Here is a 23,945-nt window from a genome sequence, read left to right as displayed (position 1 = left end):
TGGGGGATCCCTCATCAATATCCCAAAGCTGTGAGGTGAGTGATGGTCACAGCCCAGGGCCCAGCCCCCACAGCAACAATGCCCACAAGAGCGCAGGCCCAGGTGGCCCAGCCCGCCCCCTACTCCCCAGCTCCTGGGCTTGGCTGAGGGCAGCCCCTGCCTCCTAGCCCCCACTTACCCGACTATACACATGTCTCTTGCTCTGGGCCATGCTTCTGCCTGGGTTCCTTCCCCGATTGCTCCCCAAACCATCAGACACTGGGCTGAGGGTACTGGGGACCCAAGGTCCTCCAGATTCATACAGAAACCTGCAGGCCTGTGAATAACACTATTTCTCCCCCCTTCCCCAAGGAGTGGGACAAGCAGGCTCAGGCTGGGGAGGACAAGGGGGACAGCTCCTTGGCTACCAGAGGATTCCTTCACCCAGAGCCTGGATCCTGCCAGCCCAGCTGATGAGCAGCCTCACTCTGCGCTAGTCTAGCCCCAGACTTGTCAGAGAGCTTCCCGGCTTCTGGGTCCTAGTGCCCTTCCATTCACCTGAGCAGAGAAGGGGAGGCAAGGCCCTCAAACTGTTTCTCAGCATGACAAACAGGACACTCTTGCTCCTGCAGGGGATGGGCAGAGTCCCCTCCAGAACATGGTGCCATCCTGGGCTAGTGGAGAGCAATGACATTTTGGTGAGTGTCTGTCATCTCTCTCAAAGTAAAGTTTTCTTAAATGGTCAAAACAAAGGAACGATTTTCAAAAGAAGAAATGTGAACTATCAATCATTTGAAAAAATTTTCAAAATCTTACACCAAGATTGTCAAAGACGGTAAATGAAAGCAAAAGAGTGATAGAAGCCCTGTGGGCTTCTGGGCACAATACTTCTGGTAAAGCTGTGATCTGGTCTAGTTAGGGGAAATGATCTGAAAGTATGCAAGAAGAGTTGTTAAATTATTTAGACCCTTTGGCTCAGAAATCCCAGTATTGGGTTTATAGATCAGGAGGAAAACCAGAATAGGTATTTCCTATTGGGGGTATTTCCCCCCAAAAAACAAACAAAAAACTCTAATAGCAGTAGCAACTGTGATAACTAAAAGGTAGGAACAAACCCTGGGTCCAACAAGAGTAGAACAGCTGAAGAAAATATTCAAAATTAAGAGTAAATAAGGAAACAAAGGAAAACTTTTTAGAAGGGATTAACAGAGCAGAATGACACAGTAACTTTACAATGTGAAGAAAAGCAACAAAGGCAACAAACTCTGGGTCAAGTAAAAGTACTCTGACAATCTAGGAATGATTAAAGTTGAATAAGTGCCCCACTCACTGCCTTTTTTTGTTAGCAACAGAGAAACAGCTGGTGAACTACAAAAGCTGAAAGTGACAGGTACTCTCCTGGGATCAGGTACAGCCACCATACTAGGCACATATGCCTGCTGTGTTTGGGAGGATGGGGGTGGGGGTTTGAACATTTGTTGAGAAGTATTTGCAAAGTTTAGCAATGTGTAAAAATATTGGTGTTCCAACTCAAAAAAAAAAATCTCAGTAAAAAATGCTTTCTACTCCTCTGCCCTCCAGGTCTTTGCTCAGTCAAAGGAATCAAGCCAAACGGACCTATCAGGTCTCTCCGGCCAACTCAGGACTGGTTAGTGGTCAGTATCAAAGTGGCCCCGGCACCAAGACAGCACAAGGAACAGTTGGAGTGACAGGAAGGATGCTTACCCTAAACCCCATTCACCTAGTGGAGCCAAATGCTTAGAATGGAACTGTTATTTGATCCCACCAAACTGGAAGAGAAACCCTAGCAAATGGAGAATACAGTAGGAGCCTTCCTAAGAAGGGACACTCGGCATCCCCCACTCAGTCAGATCAATAGCAGCAGGCAGCTTTGGGGAATCCAAATGTTTACACACAGCTCAACCCAAGACCCCTTGAACTACATGTTCCTTGTGAGCACTTGGCTACCTTCCCAGGAGAGCCATTCATTAAAAAACTCAGCTGCCTCAGCCTCTGACTATCGTTACCTATGTGACCTGGGCAAATCACATCCTGCACTTCAGTTTCCTCATCTGTAAAATGAGGGGATCAAACTAGATGTTTTCTGTTCCCCCAAAAGAAGAAAGTTAGGATTCTGAGCTGGAAGGGAACTTGAAGATCCCAGAAACATAGATTTAGAGTTGGAAAGAAACTTAGAAGGCATCTAGCTCTATACCTTCATTTTATAGATCCTAAAACTGAGGCCCAGAGATTACTATTAACCACTGTTGTGGTTAGCAACACACCTGAGCCGAGTCCAGATCAATCCCCACTCCTGAGATGGAGATGTACACCTTCCTCATCTCTACTTATAATAAATTCCTGGCTTCTTTCAATGGTCAGTTAAAGTGCCACCTCCCAAGAGGCCTTTTCTTACTCTTCCCTCCCCAGTTCTAGTGTGTCAGACTTTTTGTGATTGTGCTGTTGGAGAGGAGGGGCAGTTGAAGGGTTCTTGGCAGAGAAACTGGAGTGATTAGACATTTTTCTCTAGCTCATTTTATACATGAGGTAACTGAAACAAATAGGGCTAAGTGACTTGCCCAGGGAGATACAGCTATTAAATATCTGAAGCCAAATTTAGAGTTTCCTGATTACAGGTTCAGCACTCTATCTACTGAGCCAACTAGCTGTTTTCTCTTGGAATTAATTTATATTAAAAGAAAGATTCCACATATGCACTCAAATACTTATAGCTGTACTTTTTGTGGGAGCAAACAAGAAACAAAGTGGATATCCACTGACTGGGCAATGGCTAAATAAATTATTAACAAAATATTACTGTGCTGCAAGAAAAGATAAGAGGAATATAGAAAAACATAAAAAGACTTCCTTGAACTGATGCAAAATGAAGTAAGCAGAGTCAAAAAAAAAAAAAAAAAAAAAAAAACAAAAAAAAAAAAAAAAAAAAAAAAAAAAAAAAAGAATATATATCAAGAACCCCAAACAACTGAAAATGAATGTTACATGTGTTGGTCAACCTGCCATCTGGGGGAAGGGGTGGGGGGGAAAGAGGGGAAAAGTTGGAACAAAAGGTTTTGCAATTGTCAATGCTGAAAAAATACTCATGCATATATTTTGTAAATAAAAAGCTATAATAATAAAAAAAAAAAAAAAGAAAATGAATGTTACAATGTTACAAGATTATAAACAAGTTTGTCCCCAAAGAAAAGATAAAGAGCAACACCTTTGCAGTAATTGAGGGGTAAGAAGGAATAAACGGTCCAGGGACTACTACATATTATGTCTGGATTGGGTTTTTTCCAACATATTAATTTGGCTGAATTTTCCCCCTCCTCTTTTCTTAGAAAATTCTTTGTTATAAGGGATAGCTCCCAGAGAAGAAGAAAAGAGAGATTAGTAGGGGAAATCTAGGCAATGTAAAAAGAAAGCAACAAAAAGTTATTTTTGAAAAGAGAAAAAAAAAGCCATTGGATTTGGTAAAGAGATAGTAACTTTGGAAAGGGTAGAATGTCAAACTAACGAATTTCAGGTAGACCCAGAAGGCCACATTCAGCACTCTGTCTCTCAAAGAGATCTCTGAAAAAGCTGAGAGGGAACCTGAACTTGGATCCACCACCCACTGCCACAGAGAGCCCACAGAGACCTAAAAAGTTCTTAATGGATCTCCTTTAGGAATCCCTTCTTCCCAGGCCTGAGATTCACCTGCCCAGTCTTGCCTGTCTTAATAAAGGACATGCCTGTTTGTTTGCCCAACTTCCTCCTGGAAAATTCTCCCTATCTACTTCTAACTCCATGTGCTTGCCTAGTGACTGCACACATTTTTGGTGGTCCCAGGCCCCCTTTAAGGAAAGACACACAAAGAAGCCATGACATTCCTCTTCTCCCAACAAAGCATTTTGGAGAGTAAGGCAATGAGTAAACAGCTGGTACTCAGCAAACCCTCAAGACTGGTTTGCCTAAGCCTGGGCTCCTCCTCTGGCACCACCCCTTATACCTGCAAGCAAAGCCCTGGCACTAGGACCCTGCAGACAGGGGTCCTGAGCCTGCGCTCCAAAGGGCTGCACCATTTCACAACTTCAGCTGCAGCCTCAGCAGCCAACAAAGCTGCTGTCACTGGTACCAACCACCTCGATTGACTCTGTTTTGATTTGGCTGCTGACTGGCGATATTAATGCAGAATGCCCTCCTTTTCTTCCCCATTTCAAATCAAGAAGCAACATCTGAGCATAACTAGGAAAAAATCTCTGCCATGAATCCCACTCAGAGGAGGTAACCATAGCAACCTACAGATGGAGGCAATGGAGAAGATGCTCCAGTAATTGCAGCAAGAGGTGAGTCTATTTCTCTTCCATCATTTCTATTACCACCACTCTCCCAACTCTATTTAGGCAACCACACTCATTCACTCGGCCCTACTTAAAACTGACATCTTCTGGAAAAAGGAGCTTGTTTTACTAATCACTATATAAAGCCATTGCCAAAGCTAGGCTGCCATGCTTGGAACTGATAAGAGGGGCCTCTCTTTCTCACTCAATCCCTCGGGAACAGTTCAGGCCCAGCCAGCAGGGCCTGGTGAATGGTTTGTGCTCCCCAGCCAGGTATGAATCTTACAAAAAAGTCAGAGATACCAATGACTTACAAATTTGGCAAACTGATTTCTTCCAAGGCCTCTAACACCATGCTAATTGATTAAGATTGGGAGCAGAAGGGACTCGGAGAATTTTGCCTTCACAGCTGAATACAACTCTGGGCCTCAGCACTGGAGCCTGACCACCTCCAGCTAGCCCCTCAGAGCCTTCCTCATTGGCTATGAACCTGCCAATCTACCCTCCTCTTTCCCTTCCTCCTCTCCTGGTCCTTTGTCTCCCTCCCACTCCCAAATGCACATCCCACCTAGATCTTAGCACAGAAGCTTGCCAACTGGGGTTCCTAGCTCCTCCAGATAGTTCCGTTTCTGCCTAGCTGTTCTCCAACACAGTCTCTGGCAAAGTATCTCTTTACTAGCACTAGGAGCCTCAAGCTAAGCTGGAACTCTGGAAGGACCCAAAATATCTCCCAGAGAGGAGCCACTAGCATTTCCTAATAGCAAACAAAATTAAAAGGGGAGGGGAGAGAAAGAAGGCTGTCGGATTTACTTCTTAAGGAGCCTCCTCAGGATCTCTTTATAATTTATTTTCTCTAAAAAAAGGCCTTAGGGCAGAAGACATTTAGGGTAGCCTCAGGATTCACTAGGAGCTGTGGTAGACTCTGGTCACAATTTTCTCAAACAATATCCAGGAGAAGGGATACAAAAGGATCATTCCTGTTTGAGAAGCAGGAAAAAAGGTTTCCTGGAAAAACTTCAACTTCAGTTTCCATACTATATGGATCAGAGGTAGGAGTAATATGTGGAAGACACTATATTATAAAAAGATATAAAGTTGGGAAAGCTCTTGCCCCCCTGAAAGCTACAGTTTAATAGGAAAATAAGATAAAAACAAGGAAAACTAAATATATAATATTACATTATTCTATAGTAACCAATAATAAACCAATAGTATGGAAATTCAGCATTTCATATAGAATTCCTCTTTTCTAGCCTGGTAATATGTTTGGAAAAACTTTTTTTTTTGGGGGGGGGGGATGTTTAGAATTAAGAATTTAAAAATAAATGTTATGTACTGGTCAACTTGCCACTGGGGGAAGGGATGGGGGAAGGAGGGGAAAAGTTGGAACAAAAGCTTTTGCAATTGTCAATGCTGAAAAATTACCCATGCATATATCTTGTAAATAAAAAGCTATAATAATAATAAAAATAAATAAATAAATAAATATGTTAGTGAGATATAAATAAATTCTAAGTAGGGTCAGAAAGGAAAAGCTATTGGGGGAAAAGAGAGTGAAGAAATAGATCAGAAAAGGCTTCATGGAAAAGAAAATACTTTTTTGAGTATTTAAATTGGGGTTTAAAGCATGGGTAGGAATTTAATAGATGAAGAGAACTGCAGGCAACATTTTAGACAGAGAATGGGGTTAATAAAGGCACACAAGTAAGCAAACACAAAGACTCTATTTGGAGAACAGACAATAATATGATGATGATAAGAGAAAAAGCATTTACATGTGCCAGCCATTGTGTTAAAGCACTTTTCAACTAGTGTTTCATTTGATCCTTGCATTAAATCTGGAAGGTAAGAGCTCTTGTTATCTTCATTTTATAGAAGAAGAAACTGAGACAGGCAGAGCTTAGGTGACTTGCTCAAAGTCACACACACCTGGAGCCCATTGCTGTGTCCCCTGAGCCACCTCACTGCTACCGGTGTGGCTAGAACTTTAAGTGGGTAGGGAGACTAATTTAAGAAGTCAAAACCAGATTATAGAATGCCTTGAAAGCCAGATAAAGGAGTGTAAACTTTACTCAAGAGAAAGTAGGGAGTCAGTGAAGATTTTTCAGCAGAGGAATAACATGACAAGATAAGATTATCATGCTGGACAAGGGGTAAATAACAAATCTATCTGCTGGTCAAGTACAACTGGAGCCTGCTTGGATTTCCAATCCATTCTAAGATAAAGATAAACCCAAAAAGTGAACACCTTTTGTCAAATGCCTACAGGAACTTCTCTGGGTATGAGAAAGTGTTGTCTGAGGTAGTCCTGACACTATTCCCTCAGAACCCCGCTTCATTTTCTCTCCACTATTTTTTTTTTTTTCTTTAGGCCTATACTCAGGTTTTCTAACTTGAAACAAAAACATTTTTCTTCAAACTTGCTACTCCCAAGGTACTCACCCTTCTTTCTTTTCCACCCTCCAAAAAAGACTTCTCAAAATAAAAGTAAACACTCTGCCTCTTCTTCCTTAGCATTCACACCTTCTTCAATCTCTTTCAATTTGTTTCCCAACCTGCACTGTACCGCTTAACAGTTACCCCTCTATCACCAAATCCAATGGCTTGTCTTTCCTCACTGGCTTTGGTCTCATCACATCTTTTGATTTGGTCATCCACTCCCTCTTTATTTAAACTCTCTCCTCACTTGGCTCCAGACACATTATAGTGTCTTAGTCATCTTCTGACCTCTTTGGTCATCCCTTTGACTTCTCTTCGGTACTTCTTTCCCCTTAAATGTGGGCACTTACCAATGACTTCAGCCTCCTATTATATTCATCTTATATTCCTTCCTGCAGAAACTACAGCCATTCACATAGCTTCAGCCAACACTTCTATATAGATGTTCTCTAAATCTACATCTTTAGCCATGATGTCTATCATCTTAGACTCAACACTTGTACATGCTCAAACTAGTCCCTCCCTTCTAAAATATAGATCTGTAAGGATATATTCTATTCAAAAGGAATAAATAAGAAATTAGGAAGGAACAGCACTATATGAAGTTATATACTCATGTGATGAAATCAAGAAAAAGGAAAGGAAACAGAACAATTGAGTAAAGATCAATGTGTAGAGGAATAGTGATATTGTCTTAGGCATATAATATGGACCACCTGGATAGAAGACAGAAATAGGTATTTCAAAAACCATCACAAACCTGGCATGGTAGTCTTTAATACAATAGTGTTTGGGAACTCTAATTATCAAGACATTTGAAACTTTCTGCTAAAAGCAGAGCTGCTGACACATTCTTGGCTGGCTTTCATTGTAATTTTATTCTTCAAAAAGTAAAAGCAAAACAAGGAGGAATGTGATTTGGACTAGATTCTGACTACCAAGGAAAACTGGCTTTGTACAAATGATGGAAAACTGGGGGAGAAGTAACCACTCTTCCCCCTTAGAATTCATAATAAGGCAAGAAAGAAAAGACAGACATGTCTGACAACTCCTTACACTCTGTGGGACAGATATCAAAGGGTTCAGAGAAAAACAGGCAGGATTTCAGAGTTTTAAAACCTACAGGGATTTAAACAAGTCACTGTGCTAAGTATTAAGAGACACAAAGACAAAAACAAAATAGTTCCCACCCTCAAGAAGTTTACATTCTAGTGAGGGAACACAACATCTCATAAATAAGTAACATACAAGGAAAATCAAAGTCAAGAAAGAGGACTAGTAGCTTGGGAATCCAAAAAAGCTTCACAGAGATCACTGATCCTCTTGAAGGAAGAAAAGGATTCTGAGAGGCTGGCATAAGGCGGGAGGAGTTATATTCTAAGCATGAAGACTGACTTGTGCTTTGAATGGAGGCAGAGAGTGGAATATCAAGTTTAAAGAATAGCTAGAATATCCCAGCCAAATTGGAATGGAATATTAATGATGGGGAGATATGAAATAAAGTTGGAAAGGTAAAGTGAACCTTAAATAACAGGCCAAGGAGCTTGCCTATTATCTTATAAGGAAAGAACTCTCATTAAAAGCAAGATAGTGACATGGTCAGAACAGTGCTCTACTTAAAAAAACAAAATGGGAACCGTATGGAAGGCAGATTGAAGATGAGAGAAACTGCAATCAGTAGGACCACTTTTAGCAGTCCAGGCAAAAAGATGACGGGGTCCCAACTCAGAGTGATGATAATGTAAGTACAAAGAAGATGGATAGGACAGATGTTGTTGATAATTTAAGGAGATGGTCTGCTCTCAAAGAGTTCAAGCTGCCAGTTCTGGATAAGCCACATCCCATTACACTAAAAAACTGTTTGAAATTGCTGAGCAATTTCAGTGACCTTTGTGAAAGGTCACAGGAATGGAGGACAAATATGGTAATTTTTCAGAAGGGAAGAAGATAGGTCACTGAATCTATCTTCAATAAGTTAGACTTCAAATTAAAGGGATAATAGTAAACATCTAGAAGAGGAAGTAGGACCTCATCAAGAACAGATCAAGACACACACCCTAACCTAATTTAAAGTTAAAGATTACTAGAAAGATGATCAGGACAGGGTAAATCCAGATTTTAGCAAAGCGTTTGACAGTCATACCATTCTTGTGGTCAAGAAGGAAAAATATGTAAAAGAGATGGAAATTTTAGGTGGAATTTAAACTACTTAAATAACTTGGAAGTATCTTGGAGATTACTTCCAGGGAACTGTCCTCAGCAAGCTGTTTTTCAGAATATTTTTACTTTCAACAAAGGCATAGAGAATGTGTATCAAATCTGCAGAAACCATGAAGTTGAAAATCATCCTTAAAATGGATGACAGAATCAAGATCTGAAAAGAATTTGACTGATTACAATGATGGGCTTAATCTAATAAGGCAGAATCTAATAACTATTAATGAAATATCTTTTACTTGGATAGTACCAAGAAATTAGCTCCACAGAGGATATAAAAAGCATGGCTAGAAAACAGTTCAAAAGTGAAAACTATCAAAAGGTTTTAGAGAGATATAGGTTCTATATGTGCCAGTAATATGACATGAAAGGCAAAGAATCTAATTCATAAAGTGAGAAGAGTTAATATCCTGAATGAAGGAGGTGAGTTTCACTAACCTCTGTCCTGATCAGACAACTGGACTTTGGTTCTGAGCATCACATTTTTAGGACAATGACAAATGACTGCTTTCAGAGAAAAGAAATCAGGAGTCAGTCAATAAATATTTATTAAGCACCTTTAATGTGCCAGGCAATTTTAAGTGTTAGTAATACAAAGAAAGACAAAGCCAGTGCTTGTATTCAAAGAGTCAACAGTCTAACAATAAAGACAATTTGCAAATAACTATGTACAAATAAGCTATATATAGGATAAACTGGAAATAAACAGCAGAAGGAAGGCACCAGAATTAAAAGGAATTAGGAACAGCTTCTCATGGAAGGTGGAATCATAAAGATCAGATGAGAAAGCTGGACATGTTTAATTTTTGAGAACAACTCAGGACAGCTGTATTTAAATACTTGAAGGGCAGTTAAAGGGAAGAAAGATTAGACTTGTTCTCTTTGGTCCTGGGGGGGAAACTAATAGCAATGAGTTCAAGTTCAGAAAGGATTATTTAGGTTTAATGTAAAGATGAAACTTTTTAACAAGGAGAGAAGGCAGATTCACCCTCACTAGCCTCTTTAGGCAAAGAAAGTATAACCCACTTGTTGGAGTTATATTATGTGATCACATTGCTATGTGATTTCTTCTCCACATCGAGTCAGCCCCAAATTCAACCAGTTTTCCTTAGTAAAGCTTCTCCCATTACTTCCTTCCTTTACATTCTCACCGTTAGCCCCTTCATACAAACAATCACACCTAAATCTCCTTCCTCTAGTCTCTTTCCTACTCCAAATCTGCATATGGCAGTCAACTAAAGCGTCTAAAAACACTGCTTTATCTCTATCCTGGTATTAAAAATACCACATATTTTGAATCCAATTTTATCTTCTACTCATTGTCTAAAAATCTCCCTATTCCAGCCAAACTTAACTACTCACACTAACCCTTAGCACTCAACACTTCTAAGGGATCTCAGAGATCATCTAGCCCACTTTCAGTCCGAGAACAGTATTCATTCTTCTCTGTATTTCTAATGGCTAGTAGAGTATTTAAGTTGGATGACAACGGCTAATGCTGAAGGACCTCTAGAAACACTAAACCTTTTTCTCGCCACTAGACCTCAACCTAGCTAGCTCTTCTTTTTCCTCTCTCTTAATTTAAAAACCAGCCCACTCTTCAATGCCCAGCTCAAGCATACACCTCTTGGATGACCTTCTCTGACGACTCCAGCCACCGCTCTTTTTTGCGAATCTCAAGGCTGGGACCTGTTTCCCCAGACGGCTCAGTACTTCATATCTGACCCGTCAAGGAATTGTTTACATAAGCACTCCGTCTCTCCATCTTGCCTCTTTACATCCCCAGAGTCTTGAAGACTGGGTGCTTATTAAATGCGACTTCAGCCTTCATTGTGGCTACGAACTAGGAAGTCGCAACCTCCTCAGAACCCGAGTCTTGCTTAGCTGCGGAGGCAGATGAAACGGCCCGTCCGGACTGTTCTGATTACCAAGCCATCAGAAGCGAGACGCTCAAACGCACAAGCTCAAACTCCGGCCCAGCTTTCCCAGCGCTAAAACTACGCTGTCTTCTCCCGGCAGCCTCTCCGCGCGGGATCGGAAGGGGCGTCTCCAGCTCCCACGGAGGACACCTTCCCGGACGACGGCCCAAGCCGAGCAGCCTCCAGCAGCGGCCGCGTCGGGGTGAGCGCTGGCTGTCAGCCACGAGTCTCAGCACGGGAGTTGTCTGGCCCCGGCTCCCTCCCAGGGGGCAGCAGCCCCAGCGCCCTGGGCCAGATCGCTGTCCCCTCCGGACACCCCTCTCCCTCCCGTAAGCCGGAGGCCGCTCCTCTTCTCCCACACGGCCGGGACGACGGCTCCCACGCAAGCCCGGCGGAAGGCTAGAGGTTTCGGGGTGACCCCGAAAGCCTCCCGAAGGCACAGGCTGCCCCTCGCTCTCCAACCGCTCCAGCTCCCTCACTCCTCCGACTAGCGCCGGGTCACCGTCTCGTCCACTTCCGCCTCCCACAAAGTCCGGACGCGGACCCTGAGCGCCTCCTAGTTCCGCACCCCCAAACCCCTTCCTGTCCTAGGTCAAAATGTCGTGGTCACACACACACAGCTCCGGCCTGAACCCTGACCCTGACCCTTCGACCCCGGGCTTCATAGGCCCCCCCAACGCGGAACCCTGGCTGCCGCCCCCCAGAACGCTGGCCACGATGACCCCCTCCTCACAGGCACACCCCACAGACATACGGCCTGAGCCCTGACCCCCCCAGTCCGGACGTACACTCCCGGGGCCCCAAGGAGAGGGCCCCGGACTGTGGGCGGCAGAAGGGGGGAAGCCCCCGCCGCGCCCCACTACCTGTCAGGGGCCGGCCTGCGGACTCCACGGCAGCCCCCAACGGCGGCCACCGCCCAGGACCCTCCCAGACCGGCCCCGCCCCGCCCCGCCCCAACACACTCGGGGAAAGCTGCCCCGCATGCTGCCCGCCTCTCCACCTCGCTCCGCGCCGGAGCCTCGAGGCCCGCGGCCCGGGCTTGGGCCTGGAGGGAGGGTCGTGCGCCGTTCTGGGCGAAGCCCGACTCTGAGGCCGCCGCGAACCTGGAACCTACGGGGACCAGGAGGGAGCAGAAATAAGGCAGTGGGCCGGGCAGCCACGGAGGAGGCGGGGGCCTCCGGAGGAAGGAGCAGGCGCACTGAGAACTTGAAGCCACCGGAGGACCCTAACGGGAGAGGAGAAGGCAGCCAGGGTGGAATAGAGCGCCCCTAGTGAGCGGAAGAGAGAAGAGGAAGGGGAGAAGAAGGGATGGGGGCGGGCCCGGAGCTTGGCTCTTTGTCTCCTGGGCCCGGGAAGCTCGAGGAGGCGGGGCCCGCGCTCCACCGAGGACCCGTCACTCTAGTAGGTCAGAACGTTGCGTAACGTAGCGAATGACGCAAACAACTCGGAGGGGCCGCAATCCGGGAGTCCTGTGTTCAGGTCGCCCCGGTGGATCGCTCTGGGCGAGTCTTTCTCCTGTCTTGCCTCCACTTTCCCCGTGTAAAATAGGGAAAACGATGGTCCCGACTGAACAGCGTGACTTTAGGAAGTCATTTCTCCTCTGCCTCAGTTTCCCCGTCTTTAAAATGGGGCTTTGAGCACCTCTCTCAGGATGGTCGGGGGCTATCTGTAAAGTTCTCTGCAAGCCTCAAAGCGTAGGGGAAGGGGGAGGGGAACTGGTCCCGTTAAGATGATCCCTGGCCCCTTTGATCAGGATCTCCCACGCTCTGGAGCGCCCCCCCCCCCCCAGGATACCCAGTGTAACAGCTTCCCTTGGCGGCTGGCCCCAGGTAGCGCACTCAGCTGCCAGGATCCTTCTGCCCCCTGAGAAAGCGTCCTCTCAGTGCAAAGCTCCGTAGATCTGCCCCGGTAGAAGTCAGTCTCTTGGTAAACTGATTTCTGTCCCACAATAAACTTTGATTTTGCAGTTGATAATTCGGGAATGGGTGAATTCTTTCACTCCTAAACCTGCAGCCGATTTTAAGGGGATTCTTAACAACTCTTATTGCCATTCATCTCTTGACCATCAGGAATTGAGACCATTCAAACCACATCTTGTGGATACCAAAATATAGCTGAAGTTTGTTCCTTTCCTCAAGGAGCTTACCTTATATTTTATTTGAATCCTCAGCCCATAGAGGCTGAGCCCATTTATTAAGTGCCTACTATGTGCTTAAGTGCCTACTATGTGCCAGGCAAAGTCGACTTTGCCTGGCACATAGTAGGCACTTAATAAATGCATATTGGGTTGGTATTCGACCCTATGTCAAAGAAAACTCTGTATTCTGCGATTTAGGTGCCGAGCTGCAGAAAGTCTTTTTGGAGGCAGTTGAGTTTAAGTGACTCATTTACCCAGGGTCACATAGCTGGTAAATAGGATTTGCATTCCGGTGTTCCATCTGCCGTACCATCTAGAAATCTCAGAAACACTTTTGAAAGGGCATGCAGCTAAAGGTATTGTTTTCCTATTAGTTTTATGGAGTAATGCTAAGGTTTCCTCCATTCTGATAAATCTGAAAGGAACTTAATTTTTTTTTTACAAAGCTTTTTATTTTCAAAAAATTGCGTATTTTATGTTCTTATTTTTTCCCAGTTTGATTTGATTTTTCTTGTGCACCAAGATAATTGTATAAACATGTATGCATATATTGGATTTAATATATGTCACTACCATGTTTAACATATATTGGACTACTTGCCATCTAGGGGAGGGAATGGGGGAAAGGGGGGAAATTGGAACACAAGATTTTGCAAGGGTGAATGTTGAAGAATTATCCATGAATATGTTTTGAAAATAAAAAACTTAAAAAATTGTGCATGTTTTATTTTTTTTTAACATTTCATCCTTGCAAAACCTTGCATTCCAAAATTTCCCCTAGACAGCAAGTAATCTAATATATGTTGGACATGTACAATAATGGAAATATACTGCAAATTCTGGAAATATGGAAATATACATATTTCCACAATTATTATGCTGCACAAGAAAAATCAGATCAAAAAGAAAAAAAATGGGAAAGAAAACAAAATATGAGCAAACAATAAAAAGGTGAAAATACTATGTTGTTGTTGAGGTTCAAAAATGAGACCCCAAAAGGTTGGGGTATCACAAGGTGTGACACAAAAAGAATTTGCTGGCTTGATCCCATCTCTAAGTCAAGGGGCAAAGTTTATTGTAATTGTAATGCCAGTTGAAGTGGGGTAAGTTCCATTGGATTTAGCAAAGAACCAGGAACAAGGAGAAAAATTTATCCATTTCTTCATGTCACTGATATTCCATGCTGTCTTTTTATAACTCAGAGATAAAACTGAGGAGTGATCTATTCACTATTGTCTCAAGAACTTGGTTATCACAGGCCAATAAATTATCTGACAGTCAGCAATATTTGTAGGACTATCCTAAGGCCAAAAGATGTTAGAATTACTGACAGATTGTTAGAACAATAGCACTCTAAGGTCTTAGAACCTTAAGATTATTGCTATATTTCCCCTAGAAACTGTACCCTATCATTCCCCTCTCAGCAGTTCGAACTCCAAATTCATTTGGAACAAAGGGACAAAGGTCACATCTTCTGGAACTCCTTCAGGCTGATAAGAGTGCAGGGCTGGTGGGGTCCTACCTAGTGGGGTCCAGACTAAAGAGGGGATACATGTGACTTGTAGGTGGAGGCAGCAGCATCCAGGGGGTGGTGAGTGTCAGAGTCAGGTATCAGGTGATTTCAGTTTGACCAAGTAGTTGGAGTTTCATGCCTTGGAGTCTGGAAGAAACAACTCTCACAAGTAGTTAGAAATGCAGGTGGCAAAAATGATAAAAAAAAAAAAAAAAAAAAAAAAAAAAAAAAAAAAAAAAAAAAAGAATAATTAAAAGTGGAGTTAGTATGGAGATTACTAGGGACAGTAACTAGGAACCCCACCCAGAGGAAGACTTGAGGAAGGTAGACAAGGCTATCATGATGAATATCTTTCATCCAGACAGCTTTTCCTAGTGAATACCAAAGAACACTTCCCCCAAATCCCTGCTTTGGTCTCCTCAAAGGAGTAGAGGCAATGGGTAGAATAGTGTAACATTATACACAGTGAAAGGAGTGCTTAGATGGCCTAGGGTGCAAACACCATAATGTTTAAAAGGCATTAAGCATTGGGTAGAGAGGATGACACACAGAGTGGAGATAATAATCATAAACAGATCTGATCTCCTTTAGCAAAAACCTCTGAGCCTTTTCAGTCTTAAAAGGGAAGGCTTTTGCCCAATTAGTAAAGGTATCAACAAAAACCAAAAGCAATTTGAAGCCCCTTCCATGTGTAAAATCCATCTGCCAGTCTTTCCCTAAATACGTACCCTTCAGGATATTTCTTCATATAGGTCATGTTGTGGAAGAAGAAACAGAACAAAAGGGGGAAAATGAAAAAAATAAAATAAAAATATGGTTTAATCTGTATTCGGAGTCCATCCGTTCTTTCTTTGGATGTAGTGTTTTCTATCTTGAGTCTAATTACTGTATTGCTGAGAAAAGCTAAATCAGTTACAGTCGATCATTGTACAATGTTGCTGTTTTTGATATTGTGGATACCTTGTCACTTTTGTGAGGGATGTAGAAGACCCTTATCCAAAATGATTACTCAGAGATCACTCAGTAGAAGGCAGAAAAGTTGTTTATTGAAAACTTCCGGAGGATGAGCCATTCCATCGCGAGATAAGAAAGAGAAAGCTGGTGGTAGGAGGGCTAAAAATGTAGTAATAAAAATATATAGCTTTTATACAAGAAATTACATCACAAGTAAGAGAGCATTGAGTTCTTCACCTTATCTATTCCCCACAACTCCTCCCTTCTAATATGTAAATGATTTTTATCACATTTCTCTGAAGAACTTACACACTGCTCAAAATCAGCTAATATATCTATACATTGTTTATCAAGTTCACAATCAATAGCGTCCCTCTCTAATACATTCCAGTCTTTTCTCTCAAGAATCAGCATTTGAATAGCATCTCCTGCATGCAATATTTTGATAGTAACCATTGAACTATTTTGGTTACTAATGTAATTATACAGGGTAGACATAGTGGCAATAGGATAATACCACTCATTGCAATAAGTTCATGCCATAAAAATTGCTTCCACCAAATATCTTAGAAACAGTTATCACAGAACAGATTGGCATTTGGCAAACATAAAAATACAAAGATAAAGATGACAATCTAGGGAAACTGAGGTACAACATTACACACTCTCCTTCTGAATATTTAAATTATTGAATCACCTCTCCTAGATACCTGGCAGATCTTAGTATGATAATTTTGACCAATCCAATGTGAGGCAAATAAATCAAAATGAAACTAGAAAATGCAAGGACTTATGGCAAAGGCAAGTCTCTTCCTGACAAACCCAGAGTTATCAGCAGTACAAAGTCCCTCATCTCAGCCAGAGAATCCAGTTTGAGATGGACAGTTCACTGTGTTAGGTGGTCTTCAGTCATTTGTGCACTTAACTCAGCTTCTGCTTATATAGGTAGTATTAGGGCTCGAGACAGTCATGCTGCCCATTCAGAGGGGCAACCCACTTCAGGGGAGGAGGATGAGGCTTGGAGAAGCTCCGCCTGTCACAACCCAGAGGGACAGACAGGGCTGCTACTAGAATACAGATTTCTGAGCAGAGCTATCAGAGCATGCACAGTTAGACCATGAAGGCAGGCAAACCCCGAACTTTAGAGGCTTGATCTCAAAACTGCAATGTTATTAAAAATGCTGAGATACCAATTAAGAAACTGGGGGTACAGGGTTGGAGACTGCCAGTTCCAAGATAGGTGTCTATATCTTGGAGATTTCCTAAAAACAGCCAATCAGAGAATAGTCTGCCAGGGCAATTCCAACAGAATAAGGGGTTTCAAAGCTAAAGCATAGTGAAAACAAAAAGAACTGCTTAAGGACTTCCAATTCAATCTGAACTGGTGAGATAGGGGGTGGGGCAGAAGTACCTAAGGCAAACTACTAGTTTCCCTAGTTCCCTATCTCTTCCTCGCCTTTCCCCCCCCCCCCCCCCCATGGAAAGGAATCATCCCCCCCAAAAAAGTAAATAGTTAAATAACCATCCCACATATAAATCCCAAAAGTGAATTAAAGTTCCTGTACATAACAGACTAGTACAGGAGAAGTTTCCTAAAAAAAATCAAATCAAATCAAATCCCTCAAACAATTACATATTCTGAAGTGAACACAGGTATTATAAACATATTATAACTTCCTTAACAGCAACAGTTACTAATTTTAACAATTTCCATCCCAAATCTTAAACATACAGTCATAGATGACCAAGTCAGGGTTTAACAGTCATTCATCAACCATTCCCAAGTCCCCCATATCAGTTCAAATTACATCAGGAGCATGGGTGATGGTCTCAATCTTAGCTGCTTCGGGCTGATAAATGGGCAAAGAACTGGCTCTCAGGCCAAGCAGGGGGATGGGTATGGTATCAATCTAAGCTTCAGATGGGCCCATCCATGTCTCAGAAGAGGTTGGATAATCTTTAATTTGACCAAAATCTAGAGCAACAACAACAAAAAACAAATCTAACAAGGTTAGAACACTCTGGAACTGCAACAACATGTGAGGAGGCCAGTATAGACTGGCCAGCAGTTCCTATGTGAAGGAACTAGTTTGCTTCACAGGACAAGCAGAAGGCTATAGTCCCAATAAATAGCAGTTAGGTTTCACAGACCATTGTTAATTATCCTCTCATCATTTAGAAACATTAAAAAAAAAAAACCCTGAATATCCACAGACACAAATATCCAGTAACAGACAGATGACCAGACTAAATACTTATTTGCCTAAGTAGTTAGGATATAATGATTACATATAACCAGATTGGAAGCAGCAAGGTATGACATATTTGAATTGCATTAACAGTTCTTATTAACTATTGTTCTGATCATAGAAATCAGTCACAGGAGGAAAAAATGCAAGAACATAACTATAACATAATATAAGCAGTTAAAACTCTTCAACACATCAGAGAGTGGAGCTTTAAAACTCCCAAACAGCATTAATTACAAGCCCAAAGAATTTTATCTTCAAAGTTTCAGATAAATCCCAAACAGTTATTTACCATGACCTTATATCAGTAACAGTAAGAAATTTATCCCAGAAAATTCACACAATTCTTATATACCCAAGTAGATATTGCATCTTGAATAAATTGAATATTATACCAATCATTTTGCTTTTAAAATACCCAATACACAGAAAAATCCCAAACTATATATTGTTCACAACAAAAACATTTTCAAAAGGAAGAAGGCAAAAACTATTATCCTTAGAGTCCCTTTCAGATAATTGGCATCAATACAGTTAATTAAAACTTTATATTTTCACATAAAAAGAATCTGAAACGTTCTTGAAAACATCAATTAAGCTTTTTGAAATAACCCTTTCAAACTGTAAATCACATTTCTGATCATATTCTTTAATATTCATAACTGTTATGTATCTAAAGAAACAAATATTCAATCAATTAACATCTTGCAAGAGCAGTTTGTCCCTTTAAATAACTTTTTGTTCTCTTCAGCCAAAGGAACCAAGAGACTGCGGCTTTCCAAACAGTTCCTTTAACCTCCCCCCCCCCATTTCTTCTTGAAATCATTTGTTTCTACTAATCAATCCTTCTTAAATCACCTTCATTCTCCTGTCCCCTCTCTCTATCTCTCTCCTCCCAATGCCTACTTGCTCAAATCATCACATACTTTAAACACTCCCAAACCAATAATCCTTTTGACTAGATGCTCTATTTATATTATTAATTGCTTTTGTAAATCAGTCTCTTTTCCCTTGTCTTTAAATCACCTTTTTAAAAAACTTTTAAACTTCAAGATTCACAATTAATTTTGAACCAAATTTCATAAAACTCATAATATAGTTTACAAATTACCCAATACTTTTAAAAAGCAACATACCATTTAAGTAGGGAGATACAAACACAAGCTCCCCCTAAGATAAGCTACTGGAATTTTGTTTAATAACCTATATTTCTAATTTGAAGTCCAACCAAATAATAATAAAAAAAAGTTTTTCTTTTCAGATGTAAAGGCCACAATATTTAAACATTCTTAAGATTTTATACTTAGAATAAATCTAACATGTGCAAGGCAACAGTAAAATTATTTCCCCCAATTTCAATTTTATTTCAATTTCAAAATTATAGTACCTCTTCAAAATATAGTAAATTCCCAAAACTCTTAATCAAATATTGCAGACAATTACCCAGTTTAGTCTTCTTAAACTTTCTGTTCTCTAATTCCATGAAGAAAAACTTACTAATAATGATTTTTCTTTCTTCTCCTGGAAATTTTTATTTTCTTTAGAAGTATGCCTAGTTTTCCCACAGATCCAACAGGTCAGAACGCCCCTGTGTTCCACTATTTACCTCTCTTACTCTATTTTTATTCCTCCCTTCCAATATCTGCAGTTTCTTATTTCCAATCTTAACACACACACCAATTTAAAGTTATTTAAAAATTGACCAGGACTTTAGTTTGTGAAATTTCCTAAAATCTACATTTCATTCAAACTTCTTTTCTTTAGTAACCAGGAAGGAAAGAGTTAAGCATCAATCCTTGCTTTACCTTGAGAATTCTTTTCTATGGCTGAGTTCTGATAACAGGCTCCTTGTTTACAGGAGTGATAGCCACTGTCCTTCTATTTTCTCAAAACTTTCAATCTATGTTTTTATTTTTATTTTTTATTTTATTTTATTTTCCCCCCTTCTTTTCCCCTTCCTGCAAAGCCACTGCCAGAGACAGAGGGAGAGAAAGAGAAAAATGATTTTCTTTTCTTGAGAAGCCCAAAACTAGTTCCCAAATTCTAAGACCAATACATTCTGAGCCACTCTGAAAGAATTACTACTCTGAATGAATTCCAATTCCCACAATTCAGCCTAATATTTTTCTAAGCCTGTAACACAGAGGCTGAATTCTTATCTCTTACGAGCTTTTTAACTTTTAACACAGAACAAAGGCAATATAAAGCAGACATACACAAAACTCTATTTTCACCTTTTACATACAGATTTAAATCTGATATATCCAAATAGTCCTGGGATATACATCCTCCCAGTTTTCTTCCCTTTTATATCTGGGAAGTTCATTCCAGTCTTGAATTCCCTAGCTAACGTCCTAATACAAATTTTTGGACTGCTTCTATACCACCCTGGACCCGGTCCAGGTGTTGGCAGAGGTCCTATGTTACCTTTATGCCCAGGAGGAGGCCCTATGTTACCCTCATGCCCCCACAGCCACCTGAGAGCCTCCTTAGGAAAAGTCCTTTCATTGGGGTCAATAGCAGTCCACACCAAAAATAAATTTAAGAGGGCTAATCCCTCAGGGTCTCTCTCGACCCAGCCAATAAATCCCCAGACTTCTCAAGAGCTTTACTTCGAGAACATATGTTTCTTTTCAGGCTGCGAATGTTGGCCATCAGGACTCTACTTCCTTCAGTCCTCAATTCTAAATTCCACTGAATATCCCTGCCTCAGGTCGTTGTCTAAGACGGGAGGGAGGCTGCTCACCCAGAGCCAGAGACCATGGAGAAAACTACTCCATGGGTGCCTGTCCCTGTTCGGGGTGCACATAGCCATCTCCCCCAAAGACCCCATCCTGGAAAAGCCCCCAACTGTGAGGGATGTAGAAGACTCTTACCCAAAATGATTACTCAGAGATCACTCAGTAGAAGGCAGAAAAGTTGTTTATTGAAAACCTCCAGAGGATGAGCCATCCCATCTGAGATAAGAAAAAGAAAGCTGGTGGTAGGAGGGCTAAAGAAGTAGTAAAGATACATAGCTTTTATACAAGAAATTACATCACAAGTAAGAGAGCATTGAGAAGGGGAGGGGGAGGCATCTAATTGATTGTTGCTATTTGGAGAGATTGGAATGGAAGGTTTCTGTTTCCCTGAAATCTCCTGATTTCTAGGAAACAGAAAGTCAGGCCTTCAGGCTTAATCAAGCAATAGTGGTCCAGCTAATAGACTAAATATCGATAAATGTCAAATATCAATAAATGTCATCAGCTCAGGTTAAGTAAATACGTTTCAAGCCAGCCAAGGCTCAAGTAAATATGAGCCTGCACATATTATACAGGTCATAGGGGAAACACAGAAATAATGAAAATAAAATACAGAAAAAGAATTCATACATTCCTGTAAGTTCTTCACCTTATCTATTCCCCACACTTTTAATTCACTTTATGTTGATCCATCAACTCTGAACTCCATTCAGAGACATTTACCTTATCTACCAGAAGGGGAAAATTTGGGATGACAGAATACCCTCACTTCTGATCTTAGTTATTTGGCTTCCTGGTTTCAGGACATTTTCACAGAGGAAAAAGCCAAAGAGGCAGAGGTAAAACTTAAAAAAAAAAAAAGGGGGGGGGGGGAATCAAGATCATGAATTTGCAATTGCAACATTTCCAACAAGTACAACAGGCTGGATTTCCCAAACCTTCTTCCCCTGGCACCTTAGCTTCCCCAGAGCTGGTCATTCTCTAAATCAGGTTTGTTTTTACTGTCAGAAACCTGGCCACTGGAAAAAACGAGTCACTCTCTCTACCAAAGGCTGCAATGTTTGTTTAGCACTGCTCCCCAGAACCCTTTAAGGACTGCCCTCTAAAAATCCTAACTGGATAAGAAAAGGGCAATTATCGCTTCATTTCCCACACAGCTGTACTCCTTTGGACTTAATCATGCCCCCTTTCTGCTCTTCCCTACTATTCAGCTTCCTTCCTTAAACTTTCATCTGTTAGATAATATGCAACATCAGTCCCATCCCTGTTTCCAACATAAACACCTGCAAGTCATTCTGGAGTACATCAGTACCTGAATATTTTTCTGTGGCCATCTCTCCAAAATTTATCCATGGCCATCTCCTAGATTATTTATGGTTAGGAAGAGGCGACTCACACAGAAGAAGGAAAGAAAGAAATAAACATCCAAGGAAGGAAACAACTCTTAAGCACTTACTGTCTGCCAGGCACTGTGCTTAGCATTGCACAAATATCATCTCATTTGATCCTCACAATAACTCTTTTTAGATAGATACTATTATCAGTATTATTTCCCCTTTAACAGATGAGTAAATTGAGGCAAACTGAGGTTAAATAACTTGCCCAGAGTCATACAGCAAGTGACTAAAGGTCATATTTGTCTTCAGACCTTTTTGATTCCCAACCTAGTGGAATATTATTGCATCATTAATGAATATGATAAACACGCAGAAATATAGACATTCTTATGTAAATTGATATAGAACAAAGTAGAATTAAAGAAGTAATTTAATGACTACAACAAAAATACAAATAAGACAAAGTCAGTCATTGAGTCAGTTTTCATGCTAAGAGATGGGTTCAATGCCCAGAGTCATAGCATATCTGCTAGACTGTTTTTCAACATAGAGACAGAGCATTAACAGCCTGTGATTGGCGGGTGGATGACATGATTGTCATTGAGTGTTCCTTAGGCTGGCATCAGACAACCCCTTTTACATATCCATATCTTGCTATATTTGTTTATTAAATATTGACACATTTTGTTTTTTGTTTCAGTTATTTCCCAATAACTTGGCTTTGGGGTCAGTTATTTACTGTATGTCCTGGGGCATTGAACACCTTGTACTGAGCTGAGATTAGACACTCATTGCCATCTCAGGTTCAGCGTCCATTCTAACGATTTTGAAACACCCATTCTTCCCTTATATGGAAGGGGAGGAGTTTGTGGTCTGGCAAAAGAATGAAATATCTAGGACTTTAATCAAAGCAAAATTTGAAATCAATTGATCTGACCACAAAATGGAAAGGTGGTGGATTACACCTCCCTTCTTTGGCAGAAAGGTTATAAAAAGACAGCATGGAATAGAAAGATAAGCCTGGCGAGGCATTTTCCACCCCATTTTCCTAATGTCCACGAAGCAGGTTGTATGTAGAGTGCTAGGCAAGCCAGAAGTAATGCACTCAGAGCTAATATCACCATCCCACACACAATTTACAGCTTCATCTTCTTGGTAACCTTACCCTCAGAAATTACAAAAATTACTTTTTAATTCTAATTAAGTCAAGACCCAAGAGCTAGCTTTCTTTATCTTCAATCATAACTCAAAAGAAGACAAAATTACTGTGAATGACTGTGATTTAACAGCACAGAAACAAACACTAAAGCCACATCAGCAGAGGAATGCCAGCCGGGCTTGGATGGTCCTTTCCCCATCTATTTCTCCTCTCAGTTGATCTCATGTACAGAAGAAATGCAACAGCTAAGGATTTTTCTACTAGACTGTTGTCTACATACACTTTCTCTTAGACTGTTACCAATCCCTGCCCTTCATTCTGACAGTAACCCATTCTTTCTTCCTGTGTTGCTTTGGCTTCTAGGTCTATTAGTGATGCATCCTGCCTTAGCCTGGGAGCCTTTCTAAAGGTCCAGCTCCCTGACAGACAGAGCACCCCTGAAGGTAAGAGCAACTTCCTCATCAAACTGGGGGTCCTCTGAGGGTTAGACTCCCTTTTCCTTCAGAATAAGGGCTCCTTGTAGCCAAGATATACTTAGTTATTATGCATAGTGTGAGACCAATACATTGACTAATTTAGATTTTTATAAAAGATACAGCTTTGCTTATCCTCATATTGTTTATACCTATTTTGGAGTAATGCTTGCCAGAAACACTGGGTGGTTTTTGGTGACCTTGGTATAGGAGAAGAGGAGCCACCTCTTGTTCCCTCCAGTGAAGATTATGATGGACTCACATTTGCAACAGGGCTTCTCCAATTCTCCTCTTAAAAAGTGTTTCCTATTACCAATTTGCCAGTTACTCCATCTGCTAGTCACTTTCCAACTATGGTTATTTGTGACTGTAGGGTCCAGAATTCCCCAGTCAAGGGAACTCCAAGCCTCCTGCCACCCCTCACTCCCATTAACATGTTAGCTTGATACTGAAGAAAGAATCCGAGAGCTCCAATATGATTATGAAAGTCCTTTACTAATCAT

At 41.3% G+C, this 23,945-nt stretch overlaps 1 protein-coding gene across 14 annotated transcripts in view; it reads right to left on the bottom strand.

Moving 5' to 3' along the window:
• Positions 1–11,960, bottom strand: part of DCTN1 (dynactin subunit 1) — a 36,834-nt gene extending 24,874 nt beyond the window's left edge. For 3 of the 14 annotated variants that reach the window (XM_031942234.1, XM_031942235.1, XM_031942236.1), the window contains exon 1: positions 179–488. In XM_031942234.1, the coding sequence (XP_031798094.1) occupies positions 179–211 (33 nt within the window). In that variant the 5' untranslated portion in view covers positions 212–488. The other 11 variants (XM_031942242.1, XM_031942232.1, XM_031942238.1 and 8 more) reach the window with 11 other exon arrangements.
• Between the last annotated feature and the right edge of the window lie 11,985 nt (positions 11,961–23,945).

Source organism: Sarcophilus harrisii, chromosome 6, assembly GCF_902635505.1.
Source record: "Sarcophilus harrisii chromosome 6, mSarHar1.11, whole genome shotgun sequence".
NCBI classification, from domain to species: domain Eukaryota; kingdom Metazoa; phylum Chordata; class Mammalia; order Dasyuromorphia; family Dasyuridae; genus Sarcophilus; species Sarcophilus harrisii.
The sequence above is the reverse complement of the archived record's forward strand: the minus strand, read 5'-3'. Positions and strand labels throughout refer to the sequence as shown.